This window comes from Diorhabda carinulata, chromosome X, assembly GCF_026250575.1.
Source record: "Diorhabda carinulata isolate Delta chromosome X, icDioCari1.1, whole genome shotgun sequence".
Taxonomy (NCBI): Eukaryota; Metazoa; Arthropoda; class Insecta; order Coleoptera; family Chrysomelidae; genus Diorhabda; species Diorhabda carinulata.
Genome location: NC_079472.1, coordinates 15,710,451 through 15,729,075, shown reverse-complemented (window position 1 = coordinate 15,729,075; position 18,625 = coordinate 15,710,451). Strand labels below are relative to the sequence as shown.

General features: G+C 35.5%; 2 protein-coding genes across 6 annotated transcripts in view; one reads left to right on the top strand and one right to left on the bottom strand.

Annotated features, from left to right (window-relative positions):
* Positions 1 to 10,229, top strand: part of LOC130902403 (cilia- and flagella-associated protein 61-like) — a 30,639-nt gene extending 20,410 nt beyond the window's left edge. For 3 of the 5 annotated variants that reach the window (XM_057814535.1, XM_057814534.1, XM_057814531.1), the window contains 5 exons: positions 3,611 to 3,793; positions 4,333 to 4,443; positions 5,007 to 5,201; positions 6,970 to 7,038; positions 10,010 to 10,229. In XM_057814535.1, coding sequence (XP_057670518.1) covers positions 3,611 to 3,793; positions 4,333 to 4,443; positions 5,007 to 5,201; positions 6,970 to 7,038; positions 10,010 to 10,192 — 741 coding nt within the window. In that variant the 3' untranslated portion in view covers positions 10,193 to 10,229. The remainder of the gene's footprint in view (positions 1 to 3,610; positions 3,794 to 4,332; positions 4,444 to 5,006; positions 5,202 to 6,969; positions 7,039 to 10,009) is intronic. The other 2 variants (XM_057814532.1, XM_057814533.1) reach the window with 2 other exon arrangements.
* The window catches only part of LOC130902404 (TBC1 domain family member 1), an 84,825-nt gene extending 71,602 nt beyond the window's left edge, over positions 1 to 13,223 (bottom strand). The window contains exon 1 of the mRNA XM_057814536.1: positions 12,689 to 13,223. Coding sequence (XP_057670519.1) covers positions 12,689 to 12,802 — 114 coding nt within the window. The 5' untranslated portion in view covers positions 12,803 to 13,223. The remainder of the gene's footprint in view (positions 1 to 12,688) is intronic.
* Between the last annotated feature and the right edge of the window lie 5,402 nt (positions 13,224 to 18,625).

Below are 18,625 nucleotides of genomic sequence, written 5' to 3'. Positions count from 1 at the left end.
TTTTATGTAACTCGACGCGAAACTTTATCCAGTTTTTTTGTAGAATCGTCGTCTTCTTTGTGAACAAAGCAATACCAACAATATAGGAACCTTCTGCACCATCAACGTTTTCTTTTATGTAACTCGACGCGAAACTTTATCCAGTTTTTCTGTAGAATCGTCGTTTTCTTTGTGAACAAAGCCATACCAACAATATAGGAACCTTCTGCACAATCAACGTTTTCTTTTATGTAACACGACGCGAAACTTTATCCAGTTTTTCTGTAGAATCGTCGTCTTCTTTGTGAACAAAGCAATACCAACAATATAGGAACCTTCTGCACAATCAACGTTTTATTTTATGTAACTCGACGCGAAACTTTATCCAGTTTTTCTGTAGAATCGTCATCTTCTTTGTGAACAAAGCAATACCAACAATATAGGAACCTTCTGCACAATCAACGTTTTATTTTATGTAACTCGACGTGAAACTTTATCCAGTTTTTCTGTAGAATCGTCGTCTTCTTTGTGAACAAAGCAATACCAACAATATAGGAACCTTCTGCACAATCAACGTTTTCTTTTATGTAACTCGACGCGAAACTTTATCCAGTTTTTTTGTAGAATCGTCGTCTTCTTTGTGAACAAAGCAATACCAACAATATAGGAACCTTCTGCACCATCAACGTTTTCTTTTATGTAACTCGACGCGAAACTTTATCCAGTTTTTCTGTAGAATCGTCGTTTTCTTTGTGAACAAAGCCATACCAACAATATAGGAACCTTCTGCACAATCAACGTTTTCTTCTATGTAACACGACGCGAAACTTTATCCAGTTTTTCTGTAGAATCGTCGTCTTCTTTGTGAACAAAGCAATACCAACAATATAGGAACCTTCTGCACAATCAACGTTTTCTTTTATGTAACTCGACGCGAAACTTTATCCAGTTTTTTTGTAGAATCGTCGTCTTCTTTGTGAACAAAGCAATACCAACAATATAGGAACCTTCTGCACCATCAACGTTTTCTTTTATGTAACTCGACGCGAAACTTTATCCATTTTTTCTGTAGAATCGTCGTTTTCTTTGTGAACAAAGACATACCAACAATATAGGAACCTTCTGCACCATCAACGTTTTCTTTTATGTAACTCGACGCGAAACTTTATCCAGTTTTTCTGTAGAATCGTCGTTTTCTTTGTGAACAAAGCCATACCAACAATATAGGAACCTTCTGCACAATCAACGTTTTCTTTTATGTAACACGACGCGAAACTTTATCCAGTTTTTCTGTAGAATCGTCGTCTTCTTTGTGAACAAAGCAATACCAACAATATAGGAACCTTCTGCACAATCAACGTTTTCTTTTATGTAACTCGACGCGAAACTTTATCCAGTTTTTTTGTAGAATCGTCGTCTTCTTTGTGAACAAAGCAATACCAACAATATAGGAACCTTCTGCACAATCAACGTTTTCTTTTATGTAACTCGACGCGAAACTTTATCCAGTTTTTTTGTAGAATCGTCATCTTCTTTGTGAACAAAGCAATACCAACAATATAGGAACCTTCTGCACAATCAACGTTTTATTTTATGTAACTCGACGTGAAACTTTATCCAGTTTTTCTGTAGAATCGTCGTCTTCTTTGTGAACAAAGCAATACCAACAATATAGGAACCTTCTGCACAATCAACGTTTTCTTTTATGTAACTCGACGCGAAACTTTATCCAGTTTTTTTGTAGAATCGTCGTCTTCTTTGTGAACAAAGCAATACCAACAATATAGGAACCTTCTGCACCATCAACGTTTTCTTTTATGTAACTCGACGCGAAACTTTATCCAGTTTTTCTGTAGAATCGTCGTCTTCTTTGTGAACAAAGCCATACCAACAATATAGGAACCTTCTGCACAATCAACGTTTTCTTTTATGTAACACGACGCGAAACTTTATCCAGTTTTTCTGTAGAATCGTCGTTTTCTTTGTGAACAAAGCCATACCAACAATATAGGAACCTTCTGCACAATCAACGTTTTCTTTTATGTAACACGACGCGAAACTTTATCCAGTTTTTCTGTAGAATCGTCGTCTTCTTTGTGAACAAAGCAATACCAACAATATAGGAACCTTCTGCACAATCAACGTTTTCTTTTATGTAACTCGACGCGAAACTTTATCCAGTTTTTTTGTAGAATCGTCGTCTTCTTTGTGAACAAAGCAATACCAACAATATAGGAACCTTCTGCACCATCAACGTTTTCTTTTATGTAACTCGACGCGAAACTTTATCCAGTTTTTCTGTAGAATCGTCGTTTTCTTTGTGAACAAAGCCATACCAACAATATAGGAACCTTCTGCACAATCAACGTTTTCTTTTATGTAACACGACGCGAAACTTTATCCAGTTTTTCTGTAGAATCGTCGTCTTCTTTGTGAACAAAGCAATACCAACAATATAGGAACCTTCTGCACAATCAACGTTTTCTTTTATGTAACTCGACGCGAAACTTTATCCAGTTTTTTTGTAGAATCGTCGTTTTCTTTGTGAACAAAGCAATACCAACAATATAGGAACCTTCTGCACAATCAACGTTTTCTTTTATGTAACTCGACGCGAAACTTTATCCAGTTTTTCTGTAGAATCGTCGTTTTCTTTGTGAACAAAGCCATACCAACAATATAGGAACCTTCTGCACAATCAACGTTTTCTTTTATGTAACACGACGCGAAACTTTATCCAGTTTTTCTGTAGAATCGTCGTCTTCTTTGTGAACAAAGCAATACCAACAATATAGGAACCTTCTGCACAATCAACGTTTTCTTTTATGTAACTCGACGCGAAACTTTATCCAGTTTTTTTGTAGAATCGTCGTCTTCTTTGTGAACAAAGCAATACCAACAATATAGGAACCTTCTGCACAATCAACGTTTTCTTTTATGTAACACGACGCGAAACTTTATCCAGTTTTTCTGTAGAATCGTCGTCTTCTTTGTGAACAAAGCAATACCAACAATATAGGAACCTTCTGCACAATCAACGTTTTCTTTTATGTAACACGACGCGAAACTTTATCCAGTTTTTTTGTAGAATCGTCGTCTTCTTTGTGAACAAAGCAATACCAACAATCGGGGAACCTTCTGCAAAAACAACGTTTTCTTTTATGTAACGCGACGCTTTTCTCTGAGTTCTTGTTGGAATTGGGCACCAGTGAGTCGACCGAGTCGATTTTTTTGTACACGTGTGTTTATTTTCGTATAGTTTAGTCATCTTCTCTATTAATAAACAATGAAAAATGTATGTGTTAATCATTTCTTATCTTTTTTTCATATTTCTATAGAAAAATATTTAAAAGCAAAACGATTAAGGTGTTACAACGAACATAACCTGAAAATGCGAAATTTGTTCTAACAGTCATTGTTAATTGCTTCTAATTGTGTTTATCGCGAAATAAGTTACAGCGTTGCCAAGTATTTTTATATAATTAGGTCGTTTAATCCACGCATGTATCAAAAAAATTGATGCCACGCTGTAAGGTTAGGTATTTCGAAAAGTCAACGGTCAAAAAGATTGACATTTCGAAGTGTCATTTCGTTTTTGTCTCGATCATGATTTGTTCCCTAATTCTAGAAGAGTTTGTTTAAGGAAAAGAAAGCAGGATGGAATTTCCGTATAGAAAGAGGCGAATCTTTAGTACCTAGATACGTAGATCCGATAATGAGATATTGTAGATTACCTGGTAATCTCTATTATCTCTCTATAACAAAACCGGGTAGACGAATCCCACTCGAAACGGCAGTTAGTATGGAAAATTATGTAAGAACATTTCTACTATTAAAATACAAATAAATAACAAAAGAAAACATGTAATACATTCCGCCCTTCTATAAATAGTTTCCAACATATGCTCAATATGATTCAAGTCCGGGTTACTTGCGGACCACTCTAAAACTCCCAATTCTGTATGAGCCCTCAAAGATGTTCTACCCCACAACATGTTAGACCCTTCTACAAAATTTGTTGAAAATACCTATTCTCGTGTGAATCTTAACCTAGCTGCTAGTCTCGGCTCTAATTGCTCTATTTGTCGCATCCTATTTTGTGAAAAAGCAATCTAGGATATTTTTGTTTAGGTTAAAAAAAGAGAGAATATCCGGACATATCTAGATCAGGGGAATAGGGTGGATATTACTAAGAGCTGACCACTTTTCGATGGTGGTTTTTAAAAATGCAGTATTTCTCTAGTTCTTAGTTCTAGCTTCTCTAGTTTCGTAATTTCTCAAAATATATAGATTATTTTATGCTAATTAGTTCTATTATCTTGTTGTGAAGATGTTTGTACTAAATTTTTTCAGGGTCAAGTTTTGATAACCGGCAATTGCCGCAACCTAACTAAACAAGGTTATTTTCAATTGCATTTGAACGAATTTAAGAAAGTGGAAACTATCACGTGTCTACACACTTTGGTAAGTCGTTTAAATCCGAAGGCGTCCATAGGCAACTGAATTTGTCCATTGAATAAGGTTCCCAACGAATTTCTACAACTTTCAGTTCTTCATCGGCTGTAGAATGTTTTTTTAATCCGGCGATGAAATGGTATTCACTAGGGGCCAAGTCTGGGCTGTAAGGGGAAGCAGCATTTACACTCATGTCTACTGGAGGAACGTTTAGTGCACACCAAAAACTGATCAAAGAGCTTAATTCGTACCTGACGTGAGAATCAACTGAAAGTTCTTTCTTTCACGACCACCAAGACATGAATGAACGCTGTAATCGGTGCGTCGGGGCGGGAAGTAGTAGGAAGGGAACCAAGCTACTAATCTAACTCGCCAAAACCCGCGTAACAGCTTTCTTAGTGTCCTCAGCCCTTTGGGAACATTATTCAATAGACAACTCTCATAGGTTTTTATTACGATGTGAGGTTTGTTTAAAAAATACCGATACTGGTGTAGACCAACACCAAATACTTTTGGAATAAACCCCGTATGCTTTTAATTTATCATTTTTTCTAAAAAGTTTCTTTTTATAGCCAATAGATGCATACAACCTGCACTGTCTTTGGGGTAAACACGAGAAGTTGTTAAACAATCTGACTATCAGATTCGAAATGGTACTTATAACTGATCTGTTCGCGTATTTCAAAGAACCTTGGGCGTACGCTTTGTACCATCAAGATTTCAGTTGTCTTTTAGATGAACTCAATATGCTGATGACGTCTAGCGTGGTAAATGAAATAGTCGTCGAAAGTTTTGAGCACCCTACATCAAAAACACCAAATCTATTGGTCCAAAATATATTTCATGTATGTCATATGATACTGTCGAAACCCAAAATGTTTTTGAATACAATTATCTATTCAGGTGGGTCCAAATCACAACTAGGAGAAAGAGAAGCTTTCGGTAGTGACGCGCCGATAACGGAGAAGGCCCTAGCTATAATTTTTCAAGTAGAGGTCTGTGCAGGACACAAAATCAAACTAAAAGTATCTATATCTGCTCTCAACTCTTAGGTGGTATAAAACTTCGGATGCCGTCGACGCAAATTATCAAAATTGCGTGGTTTCGGGTGTTAATGGAAATAAAAGGGTAGACGGGTTAGCGACGACTTCTTTTTATTCATTTTTAAGATCTCGTGATCTGTTAGTTTCACAGATTCCTCTGTATCAGTTCCTGGTAGGTGGACTGCCAACTGTCCATCCATCTCTTAAGTGGTTCTCTTTTCCCTATTGGTTTCTCTTCAAAAACGATACGTGGCATTCTTCCATTCTTCTCAAGTGGGAGTACCAGTCTCCTCCATCTTACGATGTCTTGTTCCCTGATGTCAGTGTTCCTGATTCGATATACTTTTATTTTTCCCACTATAGATTTCATTTTCATTTCGGCTACCCGAAGCACGCTTTTCGTTTTGTTTGTTTCCTCCGGTTTCTATTCCATATGTTGATTGGCCTAATACAAGTCTTGTGGATCCTAACCTTGTTATCCTTTCGCATGTAGTCGTTTGCCCGTATTGTCTGCCTTAAGCAGCCCGATCTGGCAGTCGCTTTGTTGATCTGGCTTCTTAGGTCCTTCACTGGATCGTAATAACTCGACAGGTACATACCCAGGGATTTAAATTGTGAGACTTGTTCGATTATTTTGTCCTGATCTATCAGTTTACATCGTACGGGCTTTTTATCAAAGGTTATGCTTTTCGATTTTTCTCTGGATATAGTCATTGGCTGAATTTGTGTAGTTGTCTCTGTAGGTCGTCCTGCGTTTCCGCGAAAATATAATTCTGTCCATTAAGAAACGGGCTGAGGCTGTCGCCCTGCCTAATGCCTGATATCTCCTGTCTTCAGTTTAGTTTTGGTTGTGTTGTTCTTTCGATATTTATGATGCGGAGACGCGGACTCTATCAAATGCCTTGATCGAATCGATGAAGCTGACATACGCTGGTGTATTAAATTCGATTGATGTTTCTTTTAGTTGTTTAATAACGACTGATTTCATTAATACAAAATAGAAAAATTCAATGGGCGTAAGTTCTGGAGACAGCATTCGACAGAGAAAAAGCTCATCCAAGTCGAGTTAATTACTAAGCGTCGGTACAAGATAAATAGCAGTCGATGGGTATCGCTAAATACCCTGCATACCTTTTCGGGGTGCTCTAGAGGATATTCCGGGAAAGAAAGTAGGAGAATTTATTGAAAAAAATATGAAATATTTTCCTCGATATGGGTTGTGTGATATTGAATAATTCCTAACCAGCGGATGATGTTAAAATAGGCCCAAACGCGTCAATTCAAATCTTGAGAATCCTCAGGTCTGCCATCTATTATCTAAATAGACACTTTCAGCTGATGAACAATGTTATTATCTCAACAATTATCAATAAAGTTAGGTTTAAAAACCAGTAGAAAAAAAAGGGTGCTCAAAACATTCGTCTAATATTGTAAATATAATCTAATAGGTACTGCGTTTCTCTATGATTTAGTATATTGAAATTTTTTGCAGGGTTCATCTGGTCACGCGACTTTGATAAACGATCTGATAAATCTGTATAAGGAGCACAAATGGAAAAAGGTATAAGAGCTCTTTGTCTTTGTAAAGTTGGCCCAATTATAAAAGCTCATGTTTTCCTAGTAACGTAAAATAATTAAAAAATACTATAAATATCTGATAACACACCTAAAAACTGAACAATTTTTGTGATAAGAAAGAAATATCTTTTTGAAAATTCACGAAATCAAATTACGAGGAGCATCCAGAAAGTTATAGTACTTCCGATATCAATTGCGTAAGACAGTTATAAAAACTCACGCAATATAGCAAATTAATAAATGAAAAATAATATTTACTCGCCGTATAAAATTCGTTAGTCAGTCCACGCGGACTCAACATCTCCACTGTTTACCAATGAAAACATCGAATCGTAAACATATACATAAAGCGTATGTATGTACACAATTTCTTCGAAATAATCATGCCAGATAGCCTGCGATAAGCAGTGGCGTTCCTGAATTTCTTTGAATAAATAGAAATATGACGGTCTTTGGACCATCGGCGAATGAAGACAATGAAATTGCAATTTAACAATAAAGATTCAGGTATACAAACAGGTTATTTTAAATATATTCGAATATTTAAAAAAGAAAAATAATCAGCAAAAATTGCTTATTATATTAAGTAAAACTGAAAGCTACTCAATATTTTATACATAGGACAATTTATAGTTTATATAAGCTTTTTCTTCTGTTTTATGTGGAAAGAATTTGTTTCCCTTTATGGTTTTGGCTTTGAAATTTCGTTTTCCAGAAATAAAAAATGAACGTGGTAAAAAAAGGATCCAGTTCACGTCTGGTACCCTGTTTAAACCAAAATCCCTTATAGGCGGGTACATTTTACTCGTCCATTTACGTTTTATCATTTAATACTCAGTTTAGTAGCAAGTAGGACTACAATTAAATCCATCTGTCTAAATAACATCATCCGATTTTTAATGATTCAATTGCCTTTTAACCAATATTCGTATAAGTTCATAGTTCGTAGGTGTGGGCGGTAGTCAAGCCTTCAATTAGGTCGTTCGTGCCTCACTTGACGTCACCAAAGTCCGATGTTCTTCTAGAAGCCGATCAGGCGCTTTGGCTGTCGTTAGGCAGGTTATGGGGTTTGCCCAAGTGTTTAAGCTGCACCCGTGTGTGTGCAGGATACTTAGAGATAACGTGGTCTGCAGTGTCGTCCTCCTCCATGTATAAGCGTCACTCAGGATTATCCTTGATGCCCATGGTTTGAAGATGACGTCTTAGATGGTAGTGTCTGGTATTAGTTGGATATAAATATTTTTAAAAGTATTTATGAAAATAATAAATTTATAAAATCTACGCCTATGGTAGAACAAACGAAATTGTCGGCTAGGGTTTTTATAACCTGCAATTGATATTGGAAGAACTATATACGTGGACATATTTCCAGACGATTTTTTATGACAAATACAGATTTTAAAAACACCTTGGCAACGTTGGAATCTTCGTATTTACCGAAGGTAAATTCGAACGTCTGTTGTTATTATTTACGTAAAGCGAGATTAAGAAAACGAATGTTCATTTCACAAATTGTCATCAATTACTTCCAATTATAATAACGAACAAAGCGGGAAAAAATCTATTCATTAAATAATAAAAACTTTTTTTTATATTTTATATTGCACCAAAAGCTAGTAAACTAAACAATAAATTAATTATCCCTCTACATAAAATAGAGAATGTATTAAGTACGAAAATTAATTTGCATTCTATTACTTATAATAATTAATGTTTATGACCTGTTACTGGTTTTATTTCGCTTTAAAATTAATCAAAAAATCAATTATTGATACAGGTTTTTCATATATAGTACGAATATCTCTAAATAAAAAAAGATAAAATTCAAACTTGAACAGGTGTTGCATAATAGTATAAGGCGACGTATTGTTGAATTTTTACAAGGTTGCCAGACTCCTAAATATACACTACCGGTCAAAAGTTTTTGCCCAACCTATAGTTTACGTGATATACAACAAATAAAAACAATAAGAACGATTTTGATATTTGTATTTTTTTAAACAACATGTATATGTTGATAAGAAGTCGTGTGGGCCCAGAACCCATCCGTAATGAAACTGCAGACTACGTTATCTCTCACGAGCACGAATCAAACCAGTGTTGGATTTAGCTAAAATCGACCCGGGACCCACTAAGAAAACGAAATCAATTCGAAGTAAAAATAAATTAAAATCTTATTTCCCAATCAAATTAATTTTAAATGTAGTGGAAACTCGACTTAATGGATTCGGATAATCGAAAGTCCGGATAATCGAATGTAAGAAAAAAAACGGATTTTGTGAAATAAAATAAGTTTAATAATAGTAATATTCATTAATAAATAATATTATTAATCAAAAATAATCATGAGATGGTCCTACATCATTTTCCACGTCTAGATTTTTTTCTGTTTCATCTTTCCTGCATTTCCTGCTGTTCGTTTATCTGCAATATGTTTCCGTCATCCGATATAATCTGAAAGCCTTGATCATTACTGTCACAAGTAACCCACTATCTCATATTTTTTTCAACTTGGCTCAATATTCCTCAATTATTTAATTGGTTAGGTTGGTCGCGGTTGATAGTCCGGATAATCGCGAATCCGTATAACTGCGGGCCGGATAATCGCGAATCCGCATAACCGCGGGCCGGATAATCGCGAATCCGTATAACTGCGGGCCGTATAATCGCGAATCCGCATAACCGCGGGCCGGATAATCGCGTATCCGTATAACTGTGGGCCGGATAATCGCGAATCATCTCTTATAACACAGTTATTTTCACAATTAGACGCCGCTGAAGGCGGCTTAATTCTTTGTTATTTTTCACTTTAACAGTATTTGTTGCTTAATGAAGTAAGAAGGCAACGCAAAAAAGAGCTTCAAATATCTACGAAGTGCTCCTTCATCATATGCAATTTGTTGATCTGCTATAATCGTTTTCGATAACTTATTAATTATAATATCTTTTTACAGTTACCTACCGAATCGAAAATAATATTAGAAGAAAAATTCAAATCTTTAGCGTATCCGAAAATGATCGAACAAAAAGTATTGAATTTCCTCAAAAGTCATTTGGATTTGCTACCGATGTACGCCCATCCTTTGATCATAAAAGATCTATTGAAGAATTTCTCCAACAGCCCTCTATTTACATGATCTTTTTATTATTAAAATCATATTTTCATATCATAAACTTGTTTAAATTGAGTTTTTCTTTATAATTTTTCTAAATCTCTCATTAAAATCCGAAGACAATATAATAATTTCATAAATTTTCACATTTTTGTTCGTTTGCTTGTATGTAATTTTTTTAGTTCAGGCGGTTTATTTACAGTATTTCTTTCAAATAATTTCTAGAAAAGTCTTTTTATTTATTTCGTTTTGTTCTAGAACTTTAAGGTATTTTATTTAGGTATATAAATGATTTATGTAAACGCAGTAAGTTTATTTTAAATAAATAGTTATCGCAAAAATTATTTAAATGATATTTATAAGTAAATTATTGTAGGTTGAGTGTTTTGTATAGTATAGTAACAAAAAACGTTACTAGAGTCACCAGGTAGCTTGGGATTGATTTGATTTTGACGTATTCTAAATGAATATATGAATTCATAATTTTGCATACATCAAAAATCAATGATAATTCAGTAATTTAATAACTTTCTTCCATTTCCACAAGAGGGTTCTTAAATAAATACTAATACTAATACAATACTACTGAATATGGGGTGCTAATTGCCTGGAAATACACTTGGTCGCCCTCAACTTAACCTAACGAGGCTCTCGAGGATTGGAGCCTCCTCCGGGCGTTATTAGTTTCAAAGCAACGCTCCTACTTTACATTCTAGAGTAGGTTTTTTTTTTAGTTTAAAGCAACCGTGGCAGCAAGGAAAATATATGAAATTGAAGGAGAAGACGCATTTATTGAGCGAAAGGAACGTCGTATTGTTGGTTTAATAGTTTTAATAGTGAAGATACTGCGCTCCAAAGTCATGCGTAGGATATTGAGATTACAAGGAAAGCAGTAGAAAACCAACTGCCTAGCGATTATCGGACTTCCTTGAACCCTCTAAAGCAGTTATGTCGAGGATGCGGCCCGCGGGCCGCTTCCGGCTCTTGGACCGTATCAATAAGACCCGCGATCGCAATGTGTCACAGAAAGAAGAATAATGTTTTTTAGAGCTTTTAGACTTCATTCGCTTCCTCTACGGATGTTTTTAAATACTCGTACTCTCAAGTCTACGGATGTTTATAAGTAGTTTCAAGGACAGCGCGTGTCTACGCTAGCGAGAGAGAAAGACAGTATCGCCATCTCTTAGCAGCAAGCGGAAATATCCTATTATTTACGATAGAATCTTCCACGCGCTTCGAGTCTAGACTAGAACCTTCCTTAACCATATAAAACGGCGCGAAGTGGGTCAGTTGAGTCGAGTAATCGAAGGATTTTAATTGTACTGCGAAGTATTGATTGTGAAGATGTTCATTCAGTTCATTTTTTTTATAAATATAGATCCATGATTCGTAGCTTGTCACGATCTTGTCTACGTCTTTTGAAGTACAGCTATTTTTTCAGCATTTCTTCGTACCAATCGATACGAGCTTTTTTGTAAGCGATTGTCAAATTTTACGGTATCCAACGCGAACAAATCTTTTTGACAACCAAATGTTCATGCAATATTGAGTGCATACGAGAAGATCTAATGCCTAAGTATGCCTCAATCTCATGGTATGTCACACGACGATCTTGCAATATCAGTTTTAGCACAACATCGATGTTTTTTGACAGCAGATTTTGGACGACCTTCTTGTAGTGAAGTGCGACCACAATTGAATTCGAAAAACCAACGAAGCACTGTAGCTTCAAATTATGCTTCATCACCAAAAATTGATCAGCATACAGCTGTTGGTTTAACCATAGAAAATCATCGTACGAAACTTCATGTTTCAAGTATATGTAAACAACTCAAATAGCTCTCGTATGACAACACGTTCTGTCAACATTCACGTCAGTTTTGACATATGACAAAACTAAAATAGCTACCTTCGTATTAAGGCATTCTTTTTGTATAATTATTTAATAAACATTTCACTTTATTTATTAAATAATTATACGTGTGGAAAACGACATAATTTATGGGACACCCTTAATGGTTTGATGGCCTAGAAGCTTTAGTGAGACTTTGGGAAAAGTGTGTGGAAATAAAAGGAGAATATATCAAAAAATTATCACAGTTTTTTTATTTATGACATTTCAATCTGTTAGGCTTAAAACTAATGGACCCCGCTACGTATTACGCGTTATAAAAATAATTATTTGAACTGTGTGGCTAAAATTGTGTAGGTCAGTATATTTAATTAAACTTTCTTAGCAGATCGTACATAAAGAATAATTAATAAGAATAAAATGACTTTTTTTATACTATAAATTAGTGATGGTGTTTTTCGTGACCAATTTTGAAATAGCAAATCAACAATTTAAAGTCCAAAAATCATCTAAATATAATCGTCAGTTTGTTTATAATCGATTTAATTTACAATTTTGATAAACAAATATTTATATGTCTGCAATATTATTTATCACGTTAGTTAAAAATTCAACCTCATCTATGCGTAAATAATTTGAAATTTGGCAAAATAAAAACAATGAATTACCTTTTCCGCGCAGTTCCTCTTCCTTATTTCCGATACTATCCAAGGCAGCATAGGGCTAGAAAACCGTCTATCCATAGCGGTAAAGCCTTGATAAGTTACCGGAATTAATTTCATTTCGAAAAAAAATTATCGCGAAAAATAGATTAACGAATTATTTTTTACGTAAAACTCACTAAACGCATGTTAAATTTATGTCATCAAGTTTATAAACACACACAAACATACAATCACTTGGAGGTTACCTATTTGTGTATTTACTGCGCATACATTAGAGACACTTTATTGATCTACTGGGAAAATCGCGTTCACAACCCAACGACTGTATACAAAATAAAATGTTTTATTTTTTATAAAAAAAAAATGAATTGTTACCGAGATAAGTGCTTAATAGCGAGAAGCAAGGTTAAATAATTAATTCTTTCAACTAGGTTGTGGTTTTTTGCCGGTACCAAAACCACTATCATTTAGATAAAATATTTTGTAATAATACTAATTTTGTAGTTGCGTGTTTTCTTTAAAACTACGCAAGTACAATAGACAAAAGTTGTCGTTCAGGTACGATCACTTAAAATGAGTCATTAAGAGAATGGTCAAGTATCAACAACTAATAAAATATCGATAAATTATACATTCTTATGCATAATTAAAATATTTCATTCGAAAAATATTATGTAAACATTTACACAGAGGTGTAATCAAATATTTCATCTATTTTGACCATTAAATTCCGGTAATTATTGAAAAGAAAACGAATTTCACTGATTATTCTAGATTTTGGTAAGTATTTAGAATTGGGGCTCCAGGCAAAAACCATTTTTCACGCTGTCGTTTCTCAAGGTACAAATACAAACCTAACCTAACCAATTCTAAATAATTACCATCTCGGTTAGGTTAGGTTATGTTAGGTTTAATTGATTTATCATATGTAAGTTGTACCTTGTAATGTCTAAAGTAATGGAAATAATATGTCTACTCCGCATTAAATTTACTATTTGTACCCTCAGAAACCACCCGCAATGCGTGAAACATTTTTTGGAGAGATTTTTGCCTGGAGCCCCAATTCTAAATAATTACCTAGATTTTTTAAGGGATCCTTTCGGATTTTCAGCCTTTCCGCACCTAAACCTAGAAGATAGATAGATAATAGACTCCTCCCAAAAGGGGTAATTGTTTGTTTATCCCACTTCCCAAGGTGTTATTAAACTCCTTCAGCCTGTTCTGTTATTTTAACACGTTGACCTTTTCCGCGGCCCAAAGGACCATATTTAAATGTGTTTTACAGTTTGGTTGAACCTTCCTGTCAAAACAAGATTATGTGATACGATAGTTGATTTAAACAACAACTGTCACTGTCAAAACAAGGTTATGTGATACGATAATTGATTTAAATAGCAACTGTCACTGTCAAACAAGTTTCATGGCCTACTTGTACAGTTATCAATAAAAAATAATGGAATATCGAGAAAAATTTGATTGGTGCGTTAATTTTGTTTATAAGTGACTTCTCTTGTACGTAATAAGTAGTTATAAAACTATCTTTTGGTATTTTATTACTATTAAAATTTATGGCATGGAGAATTTTATTTTGCCATTAGTTATCGATTAAAAATGAATATTCACTAATTGTGAATTGTTATAAAATTAAATATCACGGTGGTAAAAAAAGTCGTTAAAAATAATTAACACGGTTTTATCAGTTTCACCTGTAGTTTTTGACCTCGATTTTACACTACTTTGAGTGATTAGACGATCATGTGATGTAGATAACATTAATGAATGCGTAAGAAATAATGGAACCAGCATATAAGTCAAATAACAGACCATAGACTAGTGTGACAATATCAATGCGAAGCTCTTGCACTACATACTCCGCCGTTATTAACAATCAGGCGTCAGTCGGCGTTGTGCTACAGCCACGTCCGCCATTATTGATGCTCACGCCAAGTGTGATTCATTTTCGACAAACTGAAAACTGTAGGGGTGCAGAAATTCATCGGAGAATGAACCGTGTGTATGGGGAAAACTAATAAGTAATGGTGTTGTGAGTGAATAATGTCGAAAGTTTAAAGAACGCAAATTTGTCGTTTCAGATAACCTGATTTAATGAGTTGACAGGAAGGATTGAAGAAAGCCGCAGATTCACGGAATTTCCAGAAGTTTCAAGGTCTATTTTGTATTCTAAATCAGTTAATAATTCACAGCACAATAACTAGAAGATCTACCATCCCCCAACTCATCCGAAGCTGTTCGTTCTCCAGCTTACCAAAGGTTCAAATGAAGCCTCCACTCCTCTGCTTTTCTCCAGGGTATTACCATGCATTACACTCTTTTTTTTTTCTATTAGGAGGTGTTTGTTGGTTAAGTAATCGTTGCTAGTAGAAGAAGCGAATGTTTCTACGAGAGATTCTTCCAGTATTCACAAACTCTCGTAGATTATCCCTATTATCATTGTACTTTTCTTATGCTTAATGCTGCTTAAGATCCATATATTTGCTCGGCCTTGAGTCCCGAATATAGTTCGTAAGATCCATCAACTGGAAATTGTGTTGATTGAAATGTTTTTGTACGATTTATCCTTTCTACTTTAGTCCAACTTTATAATCTACTAGATCCTAATGTACCATTGCTGCTTCAGCTATTTCTTAAGCTCGCGATGATCCTTCAGAGTTTTTTCTCTCGCCATAGACGCATACATGCTAGAATGGAGATTAATCTTTAGTTCAATTTTGTACTATCTTCAAATGACTCCTAATATGCGAGGCATCTTCTTGGCGAATTGAGTGCTAGCCATCCACACTATGGATTTCTGCTGGAATAGTTTCCGATAAATAGACACTAAACGGAGCGACAGAAAGGCGAAAGAATCCACACTCTTGTATACGTTCCTTGGTGTAATCTCTTAGAGAGTGTGGATCAGGCATATCAGTCAATCTCTTGCTTTGTCTTTTCCACCAGGTACTCGACATTGTTCTTGTATGCCAACCCTTGACTTCCAGGCATTTGACGTCGATGATTCTGCTACATCCACTTGGTATCCTGTTCTTTGAAGCTGTACATCAACCCTAGATTAGGTCCTGCAGTTACAAGTACTAGTAGCTTCGTCTGCGCTGAGGTATTCGTCTTGGAGAATCTCCCCGTGCGAATTCCCCATTTGGTTACTTTCTGTTCTTTTTGCAGAATCCTCGAGGATTCTAGACGATAAAGCTGATTTTCCATTGAACATCAATCGTCGATTAGATCCATTTGGTATCTTTCTGTTCTTTTTGCAGAATCCTCGAGGATTCTAGACGATGAAGCTGATTTTCCGTTGAACATCAATCGTCGATTAGATCCACTTGGTATCTTTCTGTTCTTTTTGCAGAATCCTCGAGGATTCTAGACGATGAAGCTGATTTTCCGTTGAACATCAATCGTCGATTAGATCCATTTGGTATCTTTCTGTTCTTTTTGCAGAATCCTCGAGGATTCTAGACGATGAAGCTGATTTTCCGTTGAACATCCATCGTCGATTAGATCCATTTGGTATCTTTCTGTTCTTTTTGCAGAATTCTCGAGGATTCTAGACGATGAAGCTGATTTTCCGTTGAACATCCATCGTCGATTAGATCCATTTGGTATCTTTCTGTTCTTTTTGCAGAATCCTCGAGGATTCTAGACGATGAAGCTAATTTTCCGTTGAACATCAATCGTCGATTAGATCCATTTGGTATCTTTCTGTTCTTTTTGCAGAATCCTCGAGGATTCTAGACGATGAAGCTGATTTTCCGTTGAACATCAATCGTCGATTAGATCCACTTGGTATCTTTCTGTTCTTTTTGCAGAATCCTCGAGGATTCTAGACGATGAAGCTGATTTTCCGTTGAACATCAATCGTCGATTAGATCCACTTGGTATCTTTCTGTTCTTTTTGCAGAATCCTCGAGGATTTTAGACGATGAAGCTAATTTTCCGTTGAACATCAATCGTCGATTAGATCCATTTGGTATCTTTCTGTTCTTTTTGCAGAATCCTCGAGGATTCTAGACGATGAAGCTGATTTTCCGTTGAACATCAATCGTCGATTAGATCCACTTGGTATCTTTCTGTTCTTTTGCAGAATCCTCGAGGATTCTAGACTATGAAGCTGATTTTCCGTTGAACATCAATCCTCGATTAGATCCACTTGGTATCTTTCTGTTCTTTTTGCAGAATCCTCGAGGATTCTAGACGATGAAGCTGATTTTCCGTTGAACATCAATCGTCGATTAGATCCATTTAGTATCTTTCTGTTCTTTTTGCAGAATCCTCGAGGATTCTAAACGATGAAGCTGATTTTCCGTTGAACATCAATCGTCGATTAGATCCACTTGGTATCTTTCTGTTCTTTTTGCAGAATCCTCGAGGATTCTAGACGATGAAGCTGATTTTCCGTTGAACATCAATCGTCGATTAGATCCACTTGGTATCTTTCTGTTCTTTTTGCAGAATCCTCGAGGATTCTAGACGATGAAGCTGATTTTCCGTTGAACATCAATCGTCGATTAGATCCACTTGGTATCTTTCTGTTCTTTTTGCAGAATCCTCGAGGATTTTAGACGATGAAGCTAATTTTCCGTTGAACATCAATCGTCGATTAGATCCATTTGGTATCTTTCTGTTCTTTTTGCAGAATCCTCGAGGATTCTAGACGATGAAGCTGATTTTCCGTTGAACATCAATCGTCGATTAGATCCACTTGGTATCTTTCTGTTCTTTTGCAGAATCCTCGAGGATTCTAGACTATGAAGCTGATTTTCCGTTGAACATCAATCCTCGATTAGATCCACTTGGTATCTTTCTGTTCTTTTTGCAGAATCCTCGAGGATTCTAAACGATGAAGCTGATTTTCCGTTGAACATCAATCGTCGATTAGATCCACATGGTATCTTTCTGTTCTTTTTGCAGAATCCTCGAGGATTCTAGACGATGAAGCTGATTTTCCGTTGTATATCAGTCGTCGATTAGATCCCGTAGTAACCATCGCCTGCGTCTTTGGTCTACGTTGAGACTCTTCAGGGCGGTGAATCCCCCGTGCGAATCGACCATTTTGATTATTCTTGTTATTTTATGATTGCAAGCATTAATTTAGGGGTTGAAGGTGAAAAAAACACAAAAATTATATTTTTTAATATATTTTATTACTCTGTACATTTTAGAAGAAAATAATATAAAAGTGGAGTTGAATTTCAAAACGCTCCCGTCCATTTTGATTGTTAGAAATTTTGATGTTCCAGCATGTTTGGGCATCGTTGGTAGTTACTAGTTTTTCAATTAATATTTGATTTAACAAATTTTACCTTCAGACGAACAATATTTTCGTTCTACGTGGATTAAATAAGTTGTTAATTTACAAAAAGGTCTTAAAAGATGTGTGAACACACTGCATATAATTTTGTAGCTGAACCGGTCAGAAATTAGATTCTAAAACAAGGTATTGTTGACGCACCATGGTATATAAGGAATTTTTGGAACTGTTGGTGATACTTATATTGAAAACCCCGTTTATACCATCCCTGGCAATTACACACGATTTTTCGGTCAGTTCATATTTTAAATAAGTTAGATGCTCATTAAACCGTACATTAACGGATCTCTTTGTCTGCCCAATATACTTCCCGTCACAATCACTACAGCCAATTTCATACATTCTCAATTCAACTGGATTGGGGATATAATGCGAAGAAAACCAACTGAAAAGATCAAAAGATGGACCCCATTGTGGCCAAGGAGGAGAGGCAGGCCGAGAAAAAACTAGAGAAACGAAATAAAGGACATAAGAGCATTTAATGTAGAGAATTGGAGGGCACAATGCCGGAACCGAAAGGAATGGAAAATAATAACAAAAGCAGCCTAGATAAACGATAAACTATAAAGAAAACGAGGAGTAACACACCTCAAAAAAGGATTTTAAAGCGGTAT